Here is a 19003-nt window from a genome sequence, read left to right as displayed (position 1 = left end):
AAACTGGGAGTGGACGGGGCGAGAATGACCTTTAATGACGGACGGCAGGGTTCTCCTGTGGATGAGGGGGCGGGATTTGCTTGGCTGCTCTTTTGAGGTGGAGATTGATGTTGTGCCGCAAGTGCACACTCGCTAGGTGCTGCACAGAATTTTAAAGCGATGCAGTCCCCGACCAAGAGGCTTTCCAGGCTGCATTAGAAGTACAACAGAAGGAAAGGGGGAGGTGGGGGGCCAGATTGGCTCATGAACGGTGGAGAATGGAGGGAGGGGAATGTGTGAAGTCTCGTTGCTGCATCTCAGAAAGCTCGAAGAGTGTCGAAAAGGGGGAGCCCAAAGAGCGACGGGCTTGGAGCACCTTCCCTGTGAAGCCAGGCTGAAGCACTTTTTTTTTGTTTCTAGTTTAGGACAGAAAGGCAACTGAGAGGTGACACGACAGAAGTCCACAAAATTATGTGGAAAAACCTAGAACGAAACTGTTTGCCCCTCTCGTAATAATAGAAATCTCTGAAACTTGGCTGGTTCAAGACAGATGGGAGCAAGTGCTCCTTCATTCAGTGGGGCAGTCAGCTTGTGGAACTCACTGCCACTCTTAGGTTCTTACCACAGCAACAGACCAGCAGAGGCTAGTAGGAGAGAGTATTCTTTATGGGGAGCGAACACATTTCTGCAGTATGCTGTGTCCCTGCTCTCTGCCGGATGCCTGGGTTTGTCCACACTAGCTGGACTTGGGGCGGGGGGGGGGGGGTGACTGCTCACAGTCAGCTTGCACCTGTTTTCTGCAGAGATGAAGTCGTGTGGCTTTCTGCATTTCTCCAGACTGAGAGGGCCGGGGTGTTGTCTGAAAGGGAGGGTGTGGTTGCTCAGCACGGGTGGCAGCGAGAGACAGAGAGGGCAGTGGGCGCCAAGGTCCTCAGCGAATTCAAGGTGAAGCTGGGTCCTTTAAGGAAAGGCACCTTGCTGAAGCCTCTGTTGTGACCCACTGGCATCCCCGCGCTTCCTGTGGGGCCACCTTAGTTAAAGGCACCTGACTGGGAGGGCATCACTTATCCTCTGGGCCCCGCTGAGCCCTCCTTTTGTGGCGAGTGTCAGACAGCCCTTCTTTCTCCCTGACATTGATTCTCCTCTACAAGACTCAAACTAGGGCAAGAGAATTCCTGCAAACCATGGAGGCACGTGGGCTCAGTTCCCCCGTTTCGATGTCGCCATGTAAATGCCTTCTAATCCATCACTTGGCGAGCTAATCCATCAAACTGCTCATTAAAACACAAATGTTCTTATCTGTCTCACCCTCGGCCTTCAGAGAGGGCTGCCTTCTCCTGAGCTCTTTGGGTAATCTCTGCAAATATGTCTGTGCAAAATAATTATAGAGCCTTTCAAAGGCTCGGACCGGCTCTTTCTTCCTGTCAGCCGCACAAAGGTTTGCTCACTTATCATGATGCCCAGAGGAGGAATTCAGACAACCCAAGGAGGATGGCCGGGGGGGGGGGGCAGGCAGGCAGGCAGGCTGATGCACAACCCTGTTGCCAAGAAGGCAGGGCTACCCGGGATGTTGGCATGGGAATTTGGACACTCGGCTCGAGGTGCCTCTTCTAGCAAAAATATGTAATGAAACTGAAAGGGGACGAGGCTTTAAATTCTGTCATAACTGAGGGCAGTGCTGGGGAGGAGTTTGGACACACAGCCTCCCTCCAGAGCCTTGTGTCTTTATAGAAGGCTCCCAAGCCATACTGGAGAATGCGAGTTTCCACATCTTCACCTCCTTTGCAAGCCACACCCAGTGTCTGTGGCTTTCCGCTTCTGTTCTCCATTGTCTTCACGATGCCCTGTATTCATAATGTGTACACACAGAAATGGAACACATGTGTGCACCATAGAGTGGTAGGTCTCCTGATCGTGTGTCCAGAGCTGCATCAGGCCCCAAGAGTCTGAACCCTACTGGGTTTTGTCCAGGGGGTGGAGGGGGGCAAGGAATCAAGTGGCAGCTACCCACAAGGACACCGTTACGTTATGGAGAGGGCTTTGCAAAGCTGAGTGGAAGTTCCCTTCGAGGCACCAGGAATGCCAAGTTCTGCCACCCCCCGCCTGCCTCTAGGAGCTTTGGTGAGGAAGGCCATCTCCCCCTGGGTTATGACAACCCATAACGGTGGCAACTAATCAGTAATATTGGGAAGGTCAGCTTTTTATTGGCGGGTGTGTGTGGGGGGGGGTGTAGTTTCTGGAGAAGTATCTGTCATCCTGGCTCAGGACTTTATTACCGAACTGGCACCAAGCTGCAGTTCCAGGAAGCATCTCTTTGTTTCAAGCAGACCTGGTACTAAGCAGATCCCAGCATTAAGGGGGGGGGCTTTCTCATTCCTGAGTGGGCTCCTTTTCTGTAATCCGCCTTGCGTCACAACAAGAAAGGCGGACTATAAATGAAGTGAATAAATACATTTCCGTTGTCCGAGAACTCCTTTGCAAGCTGGCTGGCTGCCACTTGGAGGGTACACAGTCCTCCCCCCAGTGCCCTCCCCTGCATGGTGAAGCGCTTGGGACTGACCTTGTTTTCTCTTTCTTTTGCAACAGAATTGGGCCCCTCCAGGCTGTGAGAAGCTAGGCAAGTGCTTGGAGCCTCCTCGCTCTGACCCAAAGAAGTGCTTCTGGCCCCACTGATCTTCTCCCCATCTGCGCGCTCGGCCTGCTGGAAAGCTGCCACTTCCTGGTTGCCGGAGACGTGGTGGTTGCTGCTGATCTTTCCCATCAGGCAGGACAGCCAGAGGGGCTGTCTTGTGTCTCCTTTCTCAGGGTTTATAACAATGATTTGGGGGCTTGTAAATAAAGCCTCTCAGCCTTTGAAGAGAAGCTCCATAGCCCTTCCCAGTCTGATGAAGTAGAACCCCCTTGTGCTCACACTGCCGGTATTAAGCGGTGCCCACCCGTGCACAGCATTACTCAAAGAGTGTTTGGAAGCTTCCAGGAGCAAAGACTTCCTCTTGCTGTAGGCAGTGCCCGTGGCTCAGTCATGGAGGACAGCTGTTAGCTGAGACTGGGCAACTGGAAACTCCGTGTCCAGCGTCAGTAGCCCCCTGAAGCGCCTGTCGCTGGTGGGCAAGAGCAGGCCAGGGCAGTTGCCTTCGTGCTCTGCTTGTGGGCTTCCGGGGGACAGCAGACTGTGGAAAGGATGCTCTTTTGCTGGCTGGATCCTTGATCTGACCCGGCCAGGCTTTCGGGGGGTTCTTGTGCTGTGCAAACAGCTGCGGCTGTGACAGGCCTTCCTTCCAGGACTTGGGTTCCAATTATGCTTGTTTATGGAGTGTCAAAGGTTTATACGAAGGATCTTTTGCTGGAGAAAAAAAAGCCTGTGATTGTGGTTCATGAAATTTCTATACCTTTGTTAAAATGCCTACTTTCAGGAAATACCTGTGCCAAGTTTGTAACTTTTAACAATTGTGTAATTATTAGGAAAGAAGGCTAATACAATAGTTGATTGTTATGGGCTGTGTTTGTTTTCCTGGCTTGTTTGCGGAGTGGGACAGTGGAAGAGAACGTTTTAAACCTAAATTCAAAAGTGCCGAATTTTAACACCAGAGAAGCGGAGAAAAGCCAGGAGCCAAAGGTGCTGCTGTGATGCGAGTCCGGCCATCAGGCGTGGCTCCAAAGGTCCTGGCCGAAGCTGGGCTGGCTTCCAAATGTGTCTGATGGAGAGAAGCCTCGCTGGACTGCTGCCAGGTATTTTCCAGGGCAGGCACTGCAATTAAGAACCTGTGCATTCATGGTGTGTCTTCGGACAAGCCACCCACACACTGCACAAGACGTTATTGTTACTGTTATTAATCCACCTTTCTCACTGAGATCCAAGGCAGAAATAATCAACAGCTGAGCACGGTACAATAAAGACCTGCAGTCAGGACATACAGTGAGAGAGAGTCAGTAGGGCATGGTGGCAGAAAACAAGCATAAAGCTGAAGTGCAGAGATGAAATCTTTCTAAACCAACCATGGCATGTTTGCGTGTGTGTGATGTGCTGTCAAGCTGTTTCCGACTTAGGGCGACCCTGTGGATGAAAGACCTCCAGAGCATCCTGCCATTAACAGACTTGCTCATGTTGCAAACTGAAGGACGTGGCTTCCTTTATGAGGCCCAGCCATCTCGATTTGGGTCTTTTTTCCTAGCATTATTGTCTTTTCCAGTCAGTCTTCTCATGATGGTGACATGTTTAGAAACAGGGAAACTCCCTCATAGGCACATGTCTACAGCAGCAGACAGTACCCAATAGAGTAGCACATTGTTCCTGTCCTTACCAATGCATCTTCCTGAGCTATTTCTTATGACCCAGCCCTGTAATCTGGGTGGAAAGACCCCCTGAATAATTCAGTGTTGCATAGTTTGCGGAAGGCCAGGAGAGCGGAAGCTTTCCTGACTTCCTCAGGCAAACCATTCCACGCGGTGGGGGCTACCACAAAGAATGCCACGTGCAGGCAACTGCTACTTTGCCCAACTGTCAGGCATTATCTGCAGAAGGCCCAGTCCAGATGAGCGAAGCTGTTGTGGAAGAACATAGGGGAGAGGAGGCCACACAGGTATGAGGGGCCAAGGCCATTAAGCACTCCGAATGTGATGGTCATGTCCTTGAATTGAGCCCAGTAGCTGATGGGAAGCCAGCGGAGTGGCTGCAGAACGGGAGTAATATGCACGCTCCATCCAGCTCCTGAGGGTAAACGAGCTGCATCACTGCACCAGCTGGGATCTCTGAGTCAGCTTCGAGGGGAGACCTCTGTGGAGCGTGTTACAGTAGTCTAGTCTTGATGTTACTGTGCCATGAATCCAGGTGGCCAGATCAGCCGCGTCAAGGTAGTCATCTTCCAGGCTAGTCTGAGTTGTGACTTGCCTACCTCTCAGGGTTGTGATGAAAACAAATATAATGAAGATGGTAAAGAAACTTTGCAAATCATCTGAGCTCACTTGCTTTATTCTGTGAAAAAGGAAAGGTTGGGGTTGTCCAAAGAGCTGATGGGGCAACAGTGTTGTTGCTAGGAAAATTGCACAGCAGCCTCTGCTGGTGCTAATGGCAGGTCAGCAGTTGGGGAAACGCGGGGAGGGGGGGATTGCCTTTGAGAACCCCCCAAGTCTTCGCGGGAAGGGCAGAGCAACAGTGACCTTTCTTTGCCTGTGCCTTGCCTAATGGAGAATTTCCAAGGAAATGCAAATCCGGTCAGAAGGGTGACCTTGCAGTGCCTCTCAGCTCTGTCATGATCCATTTTTTGTTTTATTTTTTTAATGATTCACATCACTGGCAGCTGGGACAGGAAAATGGTTGCCTGAAGTGACTGCATCAAGGAACTTGCTACTTTTAAGCGCTTGCCAGCCAGCGAGCTACTTATCCCCCCTCTCCACCCCCCCCCCCAAGGTCATAAAAGCGGAGCCCCTGTTGTTCTTAAACCCTTCGAGCTTGCATAGTGCACAGTAAGATTAGCTGGTCCCAACAAAGTCATGTTATCTGTGTACAGATGTTCTTTCACCCCACCCTTTATCAAAGCACCACAATGCATGCTTCTCTCCGCCCTCAATTTATGTCCCGGGCTCCAAAGTACACGCAGGTCACTGCAGGAATGGAACCGTTTCATAAGTGAGCCCGGAAGTCAAGGAGTCGAGCGCACCAGTCTCCTCCTCCTCCTCCCTGTGATTCATTCCCTTCTGCTTCATTTCCCCAGCGGTCTTCGCCTGCCCACTTGGGAATCCCCCGAACAGGCACACCCGCGCCTTGCGCGCCCTCTGCGCGCGTGCGCAGCTCGCGCCTGTCTCCGCCTCCTCCCCCGCCTTTCTGCCTTCCGTCTCGCGGGTCCCGGCCCAGCGGCCACGCATGCGTGCTGCGCCAGGGGCACCATGAGCGCGGAGCAGCTGGGGCTGGTGCGGGAGCGCATTCGGGGATTCCCGGACTTCCCCGCGCCGGGGGTCCTGTTTCGGTAAGCTCCGGGAAGAGGGCGCCTCTGTGCGTGTGCAGAGGGCGAGAGGCCTTGGCGGCTCTGGCAAGCATCAGCTTCCAGAATGGGGAGCGGCGTTCTGGAATGGCAACGGATCTCCAAACGAAAGAGCTCAGTTCCCCGGCTGGCGATGGGCAGTTGCAGAGGACGGCTTTGTGGCGCCGCCGCCTGCCTGTCGAACTCCTCCCCTCCCCAAACTTTATGCGCCCATGATTTCCTCTCCCCCCCCCCCCGCCCAATTATCCAGGAATTTCCCAAGCCAGAATTGGCACCCCTACAGGACGCAGAGGCGCGCGTTGCGGGTGCCCGAGCTTGCCTTTCAGCGGCCGCGCTGTGAATTAGGGGAGGGGGGCGGAGTGGTGTTCGAGCTTCGGTGGAAGTCGGAGCGGGTGGCAGATTGTACTTCGTGCCTGCTCATAGCTGCTCTCTTCTCGATGATGCTTTTGCAGCCTTCATGCCAGTTTCTCGGTGTGAAACAGGCTCTGGGGCTCGGCGTCTGAATCAGGCGCATCTGGGGAGAGCGTGGGTCCAAAGGCTCAAGGTACAAAGAGCAGGTGGCAGAGGTGTAGTGCTGCCCCTCCCCTCTTTCCTCCGTGTCGAAGTTACTCTGTGGCTGAAAATGGGTGTCCCCACGTTCTCTCTAACATTTACAACAACCCTGTAAGGTAGACCAGCACTGTTTCCCCCATAGTGCAGAAGAAAGGTTGGGGATGGCTTGGTTCAGCATCTGTTTATTTATTTCAGATTTGTATTCCGCCCTCCCCGTGAGCGGGCTCAGGGTGGATAACATATTAAAAATACAATTAAAAAATTCATGTACATTAAAAACAACACATTTAAAACAGGATGGTGGACAGCCTTCACAGGGAGGGCTAAGATTTATACACCCCTTTTTTCAGGCTGGCGGAGGCTCAGCCTCAGCCATATGCCTGGCGGAACAACTCTGTCTTGCAGGCCTGGCGGAAGGATAGTAGGTCCTGCTGGCCCCTGATTTCAGCAGACAAGAGCGTTCCACCAGGGGGGAGCCAAGACCAAAAAGGCCTTGGCTGTAGTCGAGGCTAGGGGGGCCTTCTTGGGGCCAGGGACCACCAACAGCTGTTTATCCCGATCGGAATGTCCTCCGGGGAATATATGGGGAGAGACGGTCCCGTAGATACGCTGGTCCCAGTCCACACAGGGCCTTATAGGTCAATACCAGAACCTTGAATCTGATCCGGTACTCCACTGGCAACCAATGCAGCTTGCGTAAGAACGGTGTTATATGCGCCTTATTTGGCACTCTTGTAATAACATGCGCTGCTGCATTTTGTACCAGCTGTAATCTCCGGGTCAGGCTCAAGGGCAGCCCCACATAGAGTGAGTTACAGTAATCTAGCCTAGAGATGACCGTTGCTTGGATCACTGTAGTTAAGTCACGGGTTGACAGGTAAGGGACAAGTTGCCTGGTCTGCCGCAGATGGAAAAAAGAGGACCTGACAACCGCTGTGACCTGTGCCTCCATTTTAAGGGAGGCATCCAAGATCACCCCCAGGCTCTTAACCTTCAGAACTGGCACTAGCGGTGCCCCGTCGAGGGCTGGGAGCCGGAGTCCTGAACCTAATCCCCCGTGGCTCAAGTACAGGACCTCCGTCTTTGTCGGGTTCAGTTTCAGCCGACTCCGCCTCAACCAACCAGTCACGGCTGCAAATGCAAGTTCCAGGACATCTGGGGCTGAGCCGGGCCGGCCGTCCATCATCAGATACAACTGGGTGTCATCTGCATATTGATGACACCCAAGTCCGAAACTTCGCACCAACTGGGCAAGGGGGCGCATATAGATGTTAAACAATAATGGGGAGAGTATCGCTCCCTGTGGGACCCCGCACACCAAAGGGTGGCGGGATGACAACAAGCGTGCAAGGAAAGTGAGATTTGAACCCAGGACTTCCTGTTTTGCATCCTCTCAGGCGTTACACTGAATGGTGTTTCTTGGAACGCACAGCCCTTTCTTCTTTTAGCAGCCCTATGCCTTTCGTGGAAACTCGCAGAGGATGGTCAGGATCCCTTAGCTGGGGGGGTGGGAGGGAGAGCTGTGAACACTACCAGTAGCTCCGTGGAGGGAAGGTGGGAGCATCGATACTAACCTGCTCAGCGAACATAGCTTTCCTCGGCATGATTCTATGTATGGAATTTTCCCCATAAGAGCAGCAAACATTACTAACAAGTCCAGTAGCACCTTTAAGACTAATCAGCTTTATTGTAGCATAAGCTTTCGAGAGCCACAGCTGTCTCCCTTCGTCGGATGCTCTTGACTATTTTGCAGCTACAGACTAACACGGCTAACTCCTCTGGCGCGGCAAACATTACTGCAATTCTCCTGTACAGAAATGGGTTTGCAGCAAGGGGCGGGGGGCCCCTCTGCTTGCGGAGGCTTCCAGACCTCAGGAACTCCTTTCCGTGGGGGTCTCTCTCTCCTCTAGAGATATCAGCCCACTGCTGAAGGACCCAGAAGCATTCAAGGCTGCAATTGATCTCCTGGAAGCTCACGTGAAGGACAAGCATGCCCAGGTGGATTTCATTGCAGGTGAGTTGGGAGGCAGCCCGCGCAGGAGAGGGGCAGAAATGTTGGAGCAAGCCTGGAAAAAATGAAAATCTACGCAGGAGCGTTGCTGGAGAAACACACATGACGTTCTTTCTGGTCTTAAGGTTGGGACTGAATTTCTTTTAAAAATGTACAGGCGGGGCTCTCTAGCCCCCCTGGGAATGTGGCAGCCAGGCCTGCAACCCCTTCTGCCTAATCCCAGGGAGGTGGGAGCTGGTTGCAGCTCCTCTGTGCATGTTCAGGGGCATTCTCTTCATTGTAAAGACTGATATCCCAAGGATGAGACTGGGCCCTGAAGTCAGACTGGAGCTCCTGGTGCAACAAACCGCCTTGAGCAGATTTCTGGCGAGGCGACACATCCATGTTCTAAACATGGGAAAACCAGCTCTGTCTTGAGTTACAGAATTTGAAGTCCGTTACCATCAATTGCTGGTGTTGCAAATGGTCTCTGTGCTTATTTTGGTGACATTTGAATATGCAATAATGTCCCATGCTGGACTTCTTGCTTTCCATCCACAATTTATTTCCTACGCAGCCATGTATGTGTACGTATGTGTACACGCCCATACCTGGAGGCTGAGAATCCACCCCTTTCATCTGCTGAACTAGGGTCTATTCCCTGAAGCGCTGTGCCCCCCATTAAGAGTTTACGGGACTGCGAAGCCCCCATTTGTGCGTTGCTGTAGCAGATTTGCATGGAATAATTTTGTAGTGCTTATTTAAGACCAGTCCTGAACAGCTGCACATACTACAGATGAGGTGTCAAATCTGGTTGGGGGTGCTGTGCTACTTCAGATTGGCTTACCTGGCTGAGTATTCCATCTGCAAAACTTCCCCCATCTAGAAGAGTGCTAGCCCAGCCTCCTTCCTTACAGAGCGGGTTTTTTCTTTCCTGTGGGGGAGCGTTCCCCACCTGCAGTCTGAAGCTGTTGGCCACTTTCCCTGCTGTTTGGGAGAGGGAGGAAGAGGTCTCTACCATGCTGCTGCCCTGTGGTGACCGCCAGATATCTGATGGCAGCTACCAGTTAACAGAGCACGGGCATGGCAACATGTGCTTCTTCTTAACTCCACTTCTGCTTTTCGCAGGTCTGGATTCCCGAGGCTTCCTCTTTGGGCCCATTCTGGCTCAGCGATTGGGAGTTGGGTTTGTGCTGATCCGTAAAAAGGGGAAGCTCCCGGGCCGTACGGAATCCGTCTCCTACACTCTCGAATATGGCAAGGTAATGAATTCAGTTGTCAGGCTGCAGCAGAGTTCAGGGGCGGGGTCTGGCCTAGTTCCAGGAGAGGCTGCCCCCATACCCGGCTCCAGCAATAGGTTGGCCACGCTTGTACCTCTGGGAATGCAGAGCCGGGCTAGTGGACGTGGCCCCTCTCAGCCAGTCTCTCTCACATGCCCGTGGAGTACCATTAAACAAGGCTTGTTTTCCATCCTGCAGGCAGAGCTCGAAGTTCAGAGCGACGCAGTGGAGCCGGGCCAGAAAGTGATCTTAATTGACGACTTACTCGCCACAGGAGGTGAGACCAGCTTAGAGAATGGCCAGGCAGCAGAGTAAGAATGAGCGCGCTCCCAGGAGAGCTGTGCCCACCCAGTGCCTTTGTGACTCCACGGCTGTATCTTGCTTAGGAGCCTGCACCACCTCGAGAGGTCTGGCTTCCTTTAATTTCCGATAGCCGGCTCTGGCCTTCTTGGAGGAAAATATTGCAAGTGTGTGGGCAGCACACCCAAATTCCCCAGGAAGAGTGAACAAGCTGAACAGCACAGATCAAGCAACAGCCCCGTCCTTTGCTTCTTGTTAGTCTCCCTTTCTGGGGCTTCTCTGCTTTCACCAGGCGCTGCCCACATTTTCAAGCTCCAAATGGGAGTAAAGGTGCCAAGCAATAAGATTTTTATTCTTCAATGTATTTTCTCATGCCCCCAAATTCTGCACAGCCGATCTGGCCCCAGAGCCCGGTCAGTAAGAGCAGGAGCTGCCTGCCTCCCTCGGATGTTTTTCCGGCATTGCGGCTGCCTGAGCCACCCTCTCTTCTTTTGCCCAGGAACAATGCGAGCAGCCTGCGAACTGATGTCCAAGCTGGAAGCTGAGATCCTGGACTGCGTAGTGCTCATAGAGTTAAAATTCCTCAAAGGCGCAGAAGTGCTCAAGCCGTTCCCTCTGTATTCGGTGTTGCAGTATGACTGAAGCGCAAGGAGGCGGCCGTCCGAGAGCCACAGCTGCCTGCATCACTTCAGGGGGCTCTCTTGTCCTGCTCTCTGGGGGAAGAAGTTGCAAGTATCTGTCTCGCTCAAGCAGGCCTTCCCTTTGCTTTTATGCACACACACTCTTTGTGGGTACACTTCAAGAAAGCGATCTTTGATCTCAATGAGTTGGTAGCTAGCTGGGCTGAGCTTTGTTGACTCTCATAGCAGCTGGACATAGGGGGTTCAGTTGTAGGGGCAGATGCCAGGTTTTTTTGTGACCAAAGCAACCTTGGAATTATATGGCGCTTTTAGTCAGGGGGAGATAATCAGTCCTGCCAGCTCCTAGGAAGTCAGTTGGCCATTCCTTGCAGTTTAGAGTAGGCGGGGGAGGGGGGGAGCCTGCTGTGTTTTCGATTTAAGTGCCCTGCTGAGAGAGACCGCCATTTATTTTTTTACAATTTAAGCGTTTCCCTTAATTACACTATGCCCCCTCTCTGACAGTGTGTGGGTTCCTCATTTGGGCACCATTAGCTCCAGTAAAGGGAGATGTCCGATTTCATAAAGGGGGGGGGGGTGATGGTTGCCCCTGCCCAGGCGTTATATGGCGACGGCTGCATTTGGCTACTGGGAGATCACACCCTGGCCTTGCAGGGAACGTGTCTGCTCCCCTGCCGGCACCAGCATCTCAGTGGGGAAGAGCCGGAGTAAGGGGGAGCCATCTTCAAAATGGGAGATCCAGTGACTCCTTTAGCATCAGCAATGCCATCTTTGAATGCCGAGGGTTTAATTCATCTCCCCCCCCCCCCAACCTCCATTTGCAGTGGGCCCTCCGTAGCTGCTGTTGCCTGCAGCAATTACAGGCACTCCCTGTCTTGGCCCATCCACACTGACCATGGAAGCCTAAACAACTTGCTTTTCTAACTTGTCTCTTACATGGGTATTGTCCCATCTACCTGAGAAGCATCCAGTTCCCGCTGCAAACTAGCTGGTTTGCAGGGGCATGCCAAAAGGAAGACAAATGTTTCATCTGTACCAATGTATGTATGCTCCCCCCCCCCTACTGCTTTGCAGTTAAAATACATTATAGACTTTTAATGCAGCTGTTTTGTCTTTTCTTTTTTGCTTCCTGGGGTTGTGGGACCAAGGCCTGAAAAATCAACCACAGGGGAGGGATAGAAGGAGGTTTATTGAAAAAGAAGCTTCCTAATGTGATGTTTGTACAACTCACCTCTGGCTGCGCATTAAAGGGGTGGCGTGCTGGAATGAACAGAGAGGGAGGGGCCCTGGAGCCCTTCAGTGCCCCTCTTCGAAAGGCAGAGGATTGAGCTGTTAATTCCTAACTAGGTTTAAAACACACCCCACATTCACCTGAAGGTTTAAATTCCAGCATTTGCTGAAACAAAATCTCAGGTAAGCCACAGGAGACAGCATGGTGGATGTGAGCTCGTGGCCATCCCAAAAGAATACCTCCCCCCTCCGACCCATAAAAGCCTTGTGTGCAAGCTCTGGTTCCAGCAATGGCAAGACAGGTAGCCCGAAAGCAGAAGGGGAATGAGCTGAATACTATATACAGACTGATGATCTTTGCTTGAGTTAAAGGTAAAAGAGAAGTAAGAACTAGCCTAGTAGAGCTGTCTCCAGGACAAAAGAGTCATTCTCGCTCTTGCCACTCAATTCAAGTTTAATAAAGTCCAAAAATGCAGAACCAGGTGGAGGAGAAAAGTATCTTTTCACTCTTTTTAACTAGTGAACATTTTAAAAACAGAGAGACTGGCTTCCAGCTCTGCTACCAGAAAGAGCAGTCCTACTTGTCTCCAAAGACGCGGTCAATGGAAACTCTTGCGTCATGAAAAGGAGGGTTCTGCGGTCCTGCTCCAAGTTTGCCGTTCAACCCGAACAAGGAAAAACTTGCGAGAGAGTGAAGTTTGGCACTTGAAAGTGACTGTGATCCCTTCCTTTCTGTAGCTGAGGAATATGGCAAGTTCAAGGAGTGCCTTCCCTGGAATTTGAAACACAGAAGCTGGAACCAGATTTGGGGGGGGGGGGAGGATTAAGCTCTACGAATTCAAGCAACACTTGTATTGTAGGTGGATTGGACCGAGAAAGCCAAAGCCCCCTGCAAAATCTCTGGAAAAGTCTCTGCCGAAGCAGAATTCTCGGTAAGGCTGCCTGGGTCCTCTCACAAGCTCCCCTGGCCAGCAGTGCAGACTCGGATCTTCTCTTCTTCCTTGGTCCGGGCGACCAGGCGCTCCATGACAATGTTGAGGTCCAGACTTTTGTCCAGCTTGATGTAGGTCTCGTTCCGAATGGGCAGGACGTTCACCCAGTCCGGCAGCAGCTCTGAGAAGAGGCGAAGGTGCTTTTCCATCTCTCCTGGAAGGACAACAAAAGATTCCCGCTTGAGTGTCTGCATTACCCAACCTGAGAGCAGCCTGTTCTGCTTGGCTCAAGCAGGCACTAGGGATCCTACAGCTCCGCAAGCTAAGGCGGTCTTTGATGGCTTCCCATGGGTGTGGGGCTGGACGTTTATCTGCAGCAAGTCACTCCAGAGAGAGATGGTGGGGGGCAGCTTCTCTGGCCGAGAAGCAGCTTGGCATGAAGAGCTTCCCGCTTTGGGAAAATTCAGCAGCAAGGGAAGTGTGGTGCTTTTTATTATAAAGGGGAGAAGAAGAGAGGAACAGGGTGGGGCTACTCTTTGGAAAAGCTGCAAGAATCCAGGCTGTTACCAGAGTGGGACCGTCTCCCCTTTCCTGGCGGGTGTTTTGTCTGATAAAGGAGCAGCACCCCGCCCTCTCTCCACCCTGCCAGGCCCCTCCCCCTCCTTACCAGGCACCAGCAGGCCTCGGTAGCTCTCAGTCATCAGCTGGCACACCACCTCCATCGTCAATGCCTGCTTCTTCTCAGCAACAAAGATGTTGCGCAGCACCCGTGCCATCTCGGGCAGCCGCGCCAGCCTGTTCAGCCGCTGCTCCTGCAGAGGGTCTCTCGTCATCAAGGCCTGCAGCTTCTGAGCTTCCTTGGCTCTGACCTGGGAAGGGACCGGCCAGTAGGTAATGTGAGAGGGCAGAAGCCCGGCCTCTCGTCAGTCCCCTTCCCTGCTGCTGAAGTGGGCAGCTCCCCACAAGATGCTGTCAGGCAGCCTTTGCCCCTCCCCCCTGGAGGCCATGCAGGGGGAGTTTAAAAGTCCTCCTTTGCAACGGGAATGCCCATATGCCGCAGGGGAGATGCGGGCAGGTTCCAGGACGCAGGCCAGATCAGCCCGCCTTGCCTCAGCGGTGCCCCCCACAAGGTAGTGCTGAGCAAGCTCCCGTTCCAAGGAAGTCTATGGGTGGCCTCCTCTTTCTGGAGCCCCCTAAAAAGTGCGCATGGGGAGCTCAGGCTTCTTGGGACAGCTGCAGCCCGCTGCACCCCTCCCCATTTGTGCAGTCAGACTGCTGCCCTCTTCAGCACCCCTGAGGCCAGGCAAGCCACTCACCCGCTCCAACAGGGACTGAGACACTCCTTTTAGGCTGCTAGGGGTGGCGGCTGGAGAAGGCGGGGCAGGCCTCGGCGTCTCAGGCACAGAGGGGCTGGCTTCGGCTGTCCTCAGGGCCAGATTGGCCAATGCTTTCTCCATCTGTTGGCATAGGAATGGACCCTCAACACAAGCAGAGAGGATCCTTGCGCTGCCTCCCCCTCTTGGCTGTCATTCTATTCAGCATCCAGTTGCCAGAGGCAGAGTCACAAGCAGCCAACGTAGTGCTGCGCAGCTTCTCTGTAATGCCCTATTACGGTGGCAGAGACCTGGAGCAGGGTAGGCTGCCAATCAACCCTCTCCCAGCCCGCTCCTTAGTCCCAACACCTAAATACCAGTTCCCCTCAAGAGGAAGCGTTGCCGTGGACTGGCACCAGAGCCCAGCTGAGGCAGCTCTGCAGACGTGACCAGAAAGGGCTTCCATGTCTTGGAGCAAGGCGAAGGGAGACTGCAAGAGAGCCGAGCAGCCTCACCTTTGGGGTCAGCATGGTGCGCGCCTTCGCCAACACTTCTTGGGCTGTGGTGAGCTTATCCACCTGTGGGGGCTGCGGCAGCTCAGCTGGCACAATGTCGGGCACTTCATCGACCTTGAAGCGAGGGTGCCACCTGGCCAGCTGGTCATCCGGGACCACCACTGGAGGGTTGAGAGACGCCAGGAAAGCCTGTAAGGCAGACGCAGGATATTGGCACCAGGGCCCCGTTCGTTGCTTACCCCCACCTCGCAGCAGCAAGGAAGGGCTAATTCCAAACACTTCCAGCTGCAGAGCAGGTCCCAGCAAGGCAGAAGCACTCGCCTTGTGATGCTCCTTGACAACATGAACCAGGTTCCGGTTGAACACTTTCTGGCGTTGCAGCTGACATGATGCCGACAACTTCTCGCCTGAAACCAAGAGGAGGGATTCTTTTCTTACTCCACAGTGACTGCCATGGGATCCAGCCGTGCTCCAAGCCTCGTGGAGCAGAGTCCGGTGCACTGTTCACAAGCTCAACGAAGCCCACCCTCCCAACAACCTCTTTGGGGGCTCCGCAATGACGGATGTGGCCGGACGCACCTTCTCCCACCACAGGTTCAATGGTAAGCTGGTAGTCGCACCGCTTTAGGCCTCCGCTGCTGAAGGTGGGGATGTTCTTCTCTTGGCGCAAAGTGTAGGCAGCTGGGTACACTGCCTTGATCTGCCCCACGTTCTGTTCCTCGAACTGCCTGAAGTGACCAAGAGCAGAAGGAAGAAGCTACAGCACTGCATTAAAAAGGAAGAGGCAGCCAGAAATAAGCGCTGGAGGCCAAGCAGACAGGACTCAAAGCTCCACGGGATGCAGGTCTATCTACCTGAAAGTTTTAGGAGGGGGCCACTGCTGGCCCCAGGAAGTGCTTAAGCAGGTGTTAGCTAACTCCTGGCCCAGCAGGACAACCAGAAGTAGACTGCCTCTGAAGATGGAGGCTCTGAGAGGGGCTCTCCACTAACAGCTACCCAGGGCAAAGGAGCCAGGAATTAAACGAGACAGGGAAGGTTAAGCGGCAAGACAGCAACTGCCCCAAGGTCACCCACTGATCTTCATGCTGAATAGGAATTTCAACGCAGGAATTTCTCCCCCTGCCCTTGGCCTGGCCCCACTCGGGAGCCCGACTGCAACCAAGCCAGTCCTCGTTTGTGTACACGAGATGCTTACTTGCGCATCATGTCCTGGACGCCCTGCTTGACTTTGGCGAAGGTCACGGTCTCCAAGCGGTTGAAAAGCATCCCGACAATGGTGTCCATGCTGCGGAACATCTCGGCCAGCACCCTGTACTTGTAGGGCAGCGTGAGCCCGGGGGGGACATCCCGCGCAAGGGCGTGGAATCGCTGGTAGGCGGGCATTTTCTCACTGGGAAAAGCACAAGCGGGGATAAGAAGAACGGGGTTGGGGGTTCAGTGAAGATGTGCGAACATTGGCAGGAAGTTTCTGCTGCAAATCTGCAGTTTAGAGTAATGTATTCCATGCTCTGTAAAAGCCTTATTTTAAAACTATTACAATATAACCAGCACAATCAACATGCACATATAAATATGCATTCACAGTCACTCTCCACGAGATGTGGCCCTCTTAGAGCAGCAGCATGCAAAGCCAGGTCTGCTGGGGGAGCTCCTAGCCCTGACAGTTAACGGGTGTTCACCTAGGAAACCCGTAAGCCAGCCCGCCATTTCACCAGCCAGGTAAGTTCTCCATGGAGAACCTTCACGCTTGTTTTCTCACCTGTCCTCTGCTGCTGGCACTGGATCCTGCACAGCCAGCTGGAGTCGAGAGTGTTTTTCCTCTTCCTCCTTGGCTGTTTTCCTGGCACACACCTTGGATTCCAACAGCCGGGCCTGTTGCAACCTGTTCTTTAGGTCTCCTTTGGCTTCCGCAGTGCTGGCCGGCAGTTGGCCTTTCCGGGTCAGCGTCTGGATCTTCTCCAGCCGGCATCTCAGCTGTGCCAGCTTCTCTCTGGCCAAATCCTGTGAGGGTAAAAGAGATATGGAAGGTAGCAATGCCGCTTCAGTTATGCACATTATGCCTTCTTTGTATCCATGCAGGTGCTTGCTATGCGCAGACAACTAACTGGGCCCCATTCTAGAAAACCAGGAAAAATGCAGCCCAAAAGGAGAGGCAACCCTTTGCTCTCGAAGGCCGCACCAAGCCCATCTCCACTGAGCTGGAGAAGCCCAAACCCCAAGCCTGGAAGAATTCTAGGACCAGCCTTCCTAGGCCTTGTCGTTCCCCGTTCATGCTTTCGAAACATTCTTTTCCCATTCTTGGTACGGAAGGAGGTGTGCTACAGGTGCTACTTCACTCCAGTTTAATAGCCTTTCAGTGTTGTGTTTCCCCCCACCCACATCTTGCAGTGTTTAACTCATTATTTGTGTTGGAATTCTTTTACTGGATGCAATTTGCATAGGAGGAGGAACGTAATTTTTTGGAGCTTTGCCACATACTCCAAGATTTTTTTTAAAATAAACGGCAGCCTTTGGCAAAAGATTCCTCTACCATTTCCTGTTTGCTTGAGACACAGCGAACTACTGGTAAAGGGGACCCCTCCCAGAGGCCTCCCCCCACACTGCCCTCTCTTTTATGGGGGGGGGAGGTCTCCAAGGGCCAGGCATTCTTTTTTACGTTGCTTTAGGAGTTATTGGAGCTAAGCAAACTCTGGTGTTGGTTTCAAGGAACGCTGTGGCACTGCCAGCATGTTTAGGTATAGCACCCAAACCCTGCCGGCATGGGCAAGAGGGCTTCCCGCATTAGTGCCATTTACCTTCTCTTCCGGCATGGCAGGGCCAAGCTGTGCCCCCGTTTCCTGCTGCTGGCCTGGGGAGAGGATCACGTTCACCAGATTCTTGGCCTTCTTGTCCAGGCGGGAGGGGGCGGGGGAAGAGGGCCCAGGGACCTGCAAGGGAAGACCTGCCGCCTTCAGTTTGCACACCTCGCTGGGCTGGTCTGCAGGGCCCAGGCCTGGCTTGTCAGGGGAGGGTCTGGACATATTCACAGAGGAGGGAGGAGGGGAAGGGTTTATCCAAAGCTAGTAATTCCAGTATGTCAGAAGACCCTTCATATTCAGGGGCAGTCTACCTGGAGGGAAATTTTCGAGAGACCTGTAGCTGGCCAGGACTGATCCTGGGGCTACTCCTTCCAGGTCACTGTCCTCAGGAGCCCTATCCACGTGATGGGGGTTACCAACCCCCAGGTGGTGGCTGGAGATCTCCCGGAATTATAACTTATCTCCAGGCGTCCGAGATCCACTGCCCTGGAGAAAATGGCCACCCTGGAAGGTGGAGTCTATGGTATTATACCTTTCTGAGCTCCCCTCCCAACCCCAAAACCTCCAGGAATGTGGCAACCCTACCACATGAAGAAGGGAGCCGGGTTCAAATCCCCCGTGAGGCAGCCCGCCTCGGGCCAGCTGCTCGCTCTCATCTCGGCCTACCGCGCAGGGGTGTTGTGAGAAAACGGGGCGCCTTCCTGAGCTCCTAGGGGAGAGAGAGCTCGCCGGGAACCAACATTTACGCTGGTTTCCGCCTGGCTTTCCAGGGGAGCCCCGCCGCACCTACCGCCTCCGGGGGCATCTCCAGCTTCTTCCTGGCCGCCCCCTTCTGCCCACGCCGCGCCGGGCGAAGAGCCGAAGGCGCCCGCTCCGCCTCCAGCCCCGAAGCCGACCGGCGCCTCTTCCTGCTGCCGGGGGTGGCCGGGCCCTGCGTGCAGCCGGGCCCGGTGGGCGTGCGCGGAGAAGCCAGCCAGGCCGGCAGCGGCGCCTCGGGCTCGGGGCTGGGCCTGGCGGCCTCCTGGGCCTCCGCCGGGGCGCCCTGGACTTTCCTGCGCTTGGCGCCCGGCAGCCCCTTCTTGCTGTGGCCGAAGAAGTCGGTCACCCGCAGCTGCGCCATGGCGGCCCCGGAGCGCCCACGAGGCGCCGCTTCGGCCCGGGGGACTTCAAAGGCGGCCGCGGCCCGGCGGCGTTCCATCCGGCGCAGGAGGGATCCGATTTTTCGCGGGAGCCGCTCAAGCTCCGCCCCCGCGGGAAGAGAGACGGCGCGCCGCGCCGCTCTTAAAGGCGCCGCGCCCTCGAGCCTACGCGGGAGCCCTCGGCGGGAGACCGGGGTCTCCTGAGGACAGCCTGCCAGCGCGATGCGTCTGCAGGGGCCAGGCCAGGGTTGGAGGGGAGGTGGTCTCGAGGCAGGGTTGCCAACGTCAGGTTGGGAGTGCCTGGAGATTTGGAGGCGGGGTTTGGAGAGGGGAGGGACCACAACACGGTCTAGCGCCAT

General features: G+C 54.2%; 3 protein-coding genes across 4 annotated transcripts in view; 2 read left to right on the top strand and 1 right to left on the bottom strand.

Annotated features, from left to right (window-relative positions):
• GALNS (galactosamine (N-acetyl)-6-sulfatase) overlaps positions 1-3472 on the top strand; it is a 49920-nt gene extending 46448 nt beyond the window's left edge. For both annotated transcript variants that reach the window (XM_055000762.1, XM_055000761.1), the window contains one exon: positions 2566-3472. In XM_055000762.1, coding sequence (XP_054856737.1) covers positions 2566-2652 — 87 coding nt within the window. In that variant the 3' untranslated portion in view covers positions 2653-3472. The remainder of the gene's footprint in view (positions 1-2565) is intronic.
• Positions 3473-5814: 2342 nt separating this feature from the next.
• APRT (adenine phosphoribosyltransferase) lies at positions 5815-11815 on the top strand. Its single transcript, XM_055000764.1, has 5 exons — positions 5815-5942; positions 8420-8523; positions 9628-9761; positions 9978-10056; positions 10579-11815. Exons 1-5 carry the CDS (start codon positions 5863-5865, stop codon positions 10719-10721), a joined length of 540 nt encoding a protein of 179 aa, XP_054856739.1. The 5' UTR covers positions 5815-5862; the 3' UTR covers positions 10722-11815.
• A 568-nt stretch (positions 11816-12383) lies between these two features.
• CDT1 (chromatin licensing and DNA replication factor 1) lies at positions 12384-19003 on the bottom strand. Its single transcript, XM_055000277.1, has 10 exons — positions 18296-19003; positions 17503-17634; positions 16467-16708; positions 15903-16097; positions 15287-15435; positions 15029-15114; positions 14708-14896; positions 14196-14336; positions 13547-13748; positions 12384-13093 (listed from the first exon to the last, which is right to left on the bottom strand). The coding sequence occupies exons 1-10, from the start codon at positions 19001-19003 to the stop codon at positions 12900-12902; spliced, it is 2238 nt and encodes a 745-aa protein (XP_054856252.1). The 3' UTR covers positions 12384-12899.

This window comes from Eublepharis macularius, chromosome 16 (assembly GCF_028583425.1).
Source record: "Eublepharis macularius isolate TG4126 chromosome 16, MPM_Emac_v1.0, whole genome shotgun sequence".
Classification (NCBI taxonomy): domain Eukaryota; kingdom Metazoa; phylum Chordata; class Lepidosauria; order Squamata; family Eublepharidae; genus Eublepharis; species Eublepharis macularius.
The sequence above is the reverse complement of the archived record's forward strand: the minus strand, read 5'-3'. Positions and strand labels throughout refer to the sequence as shown.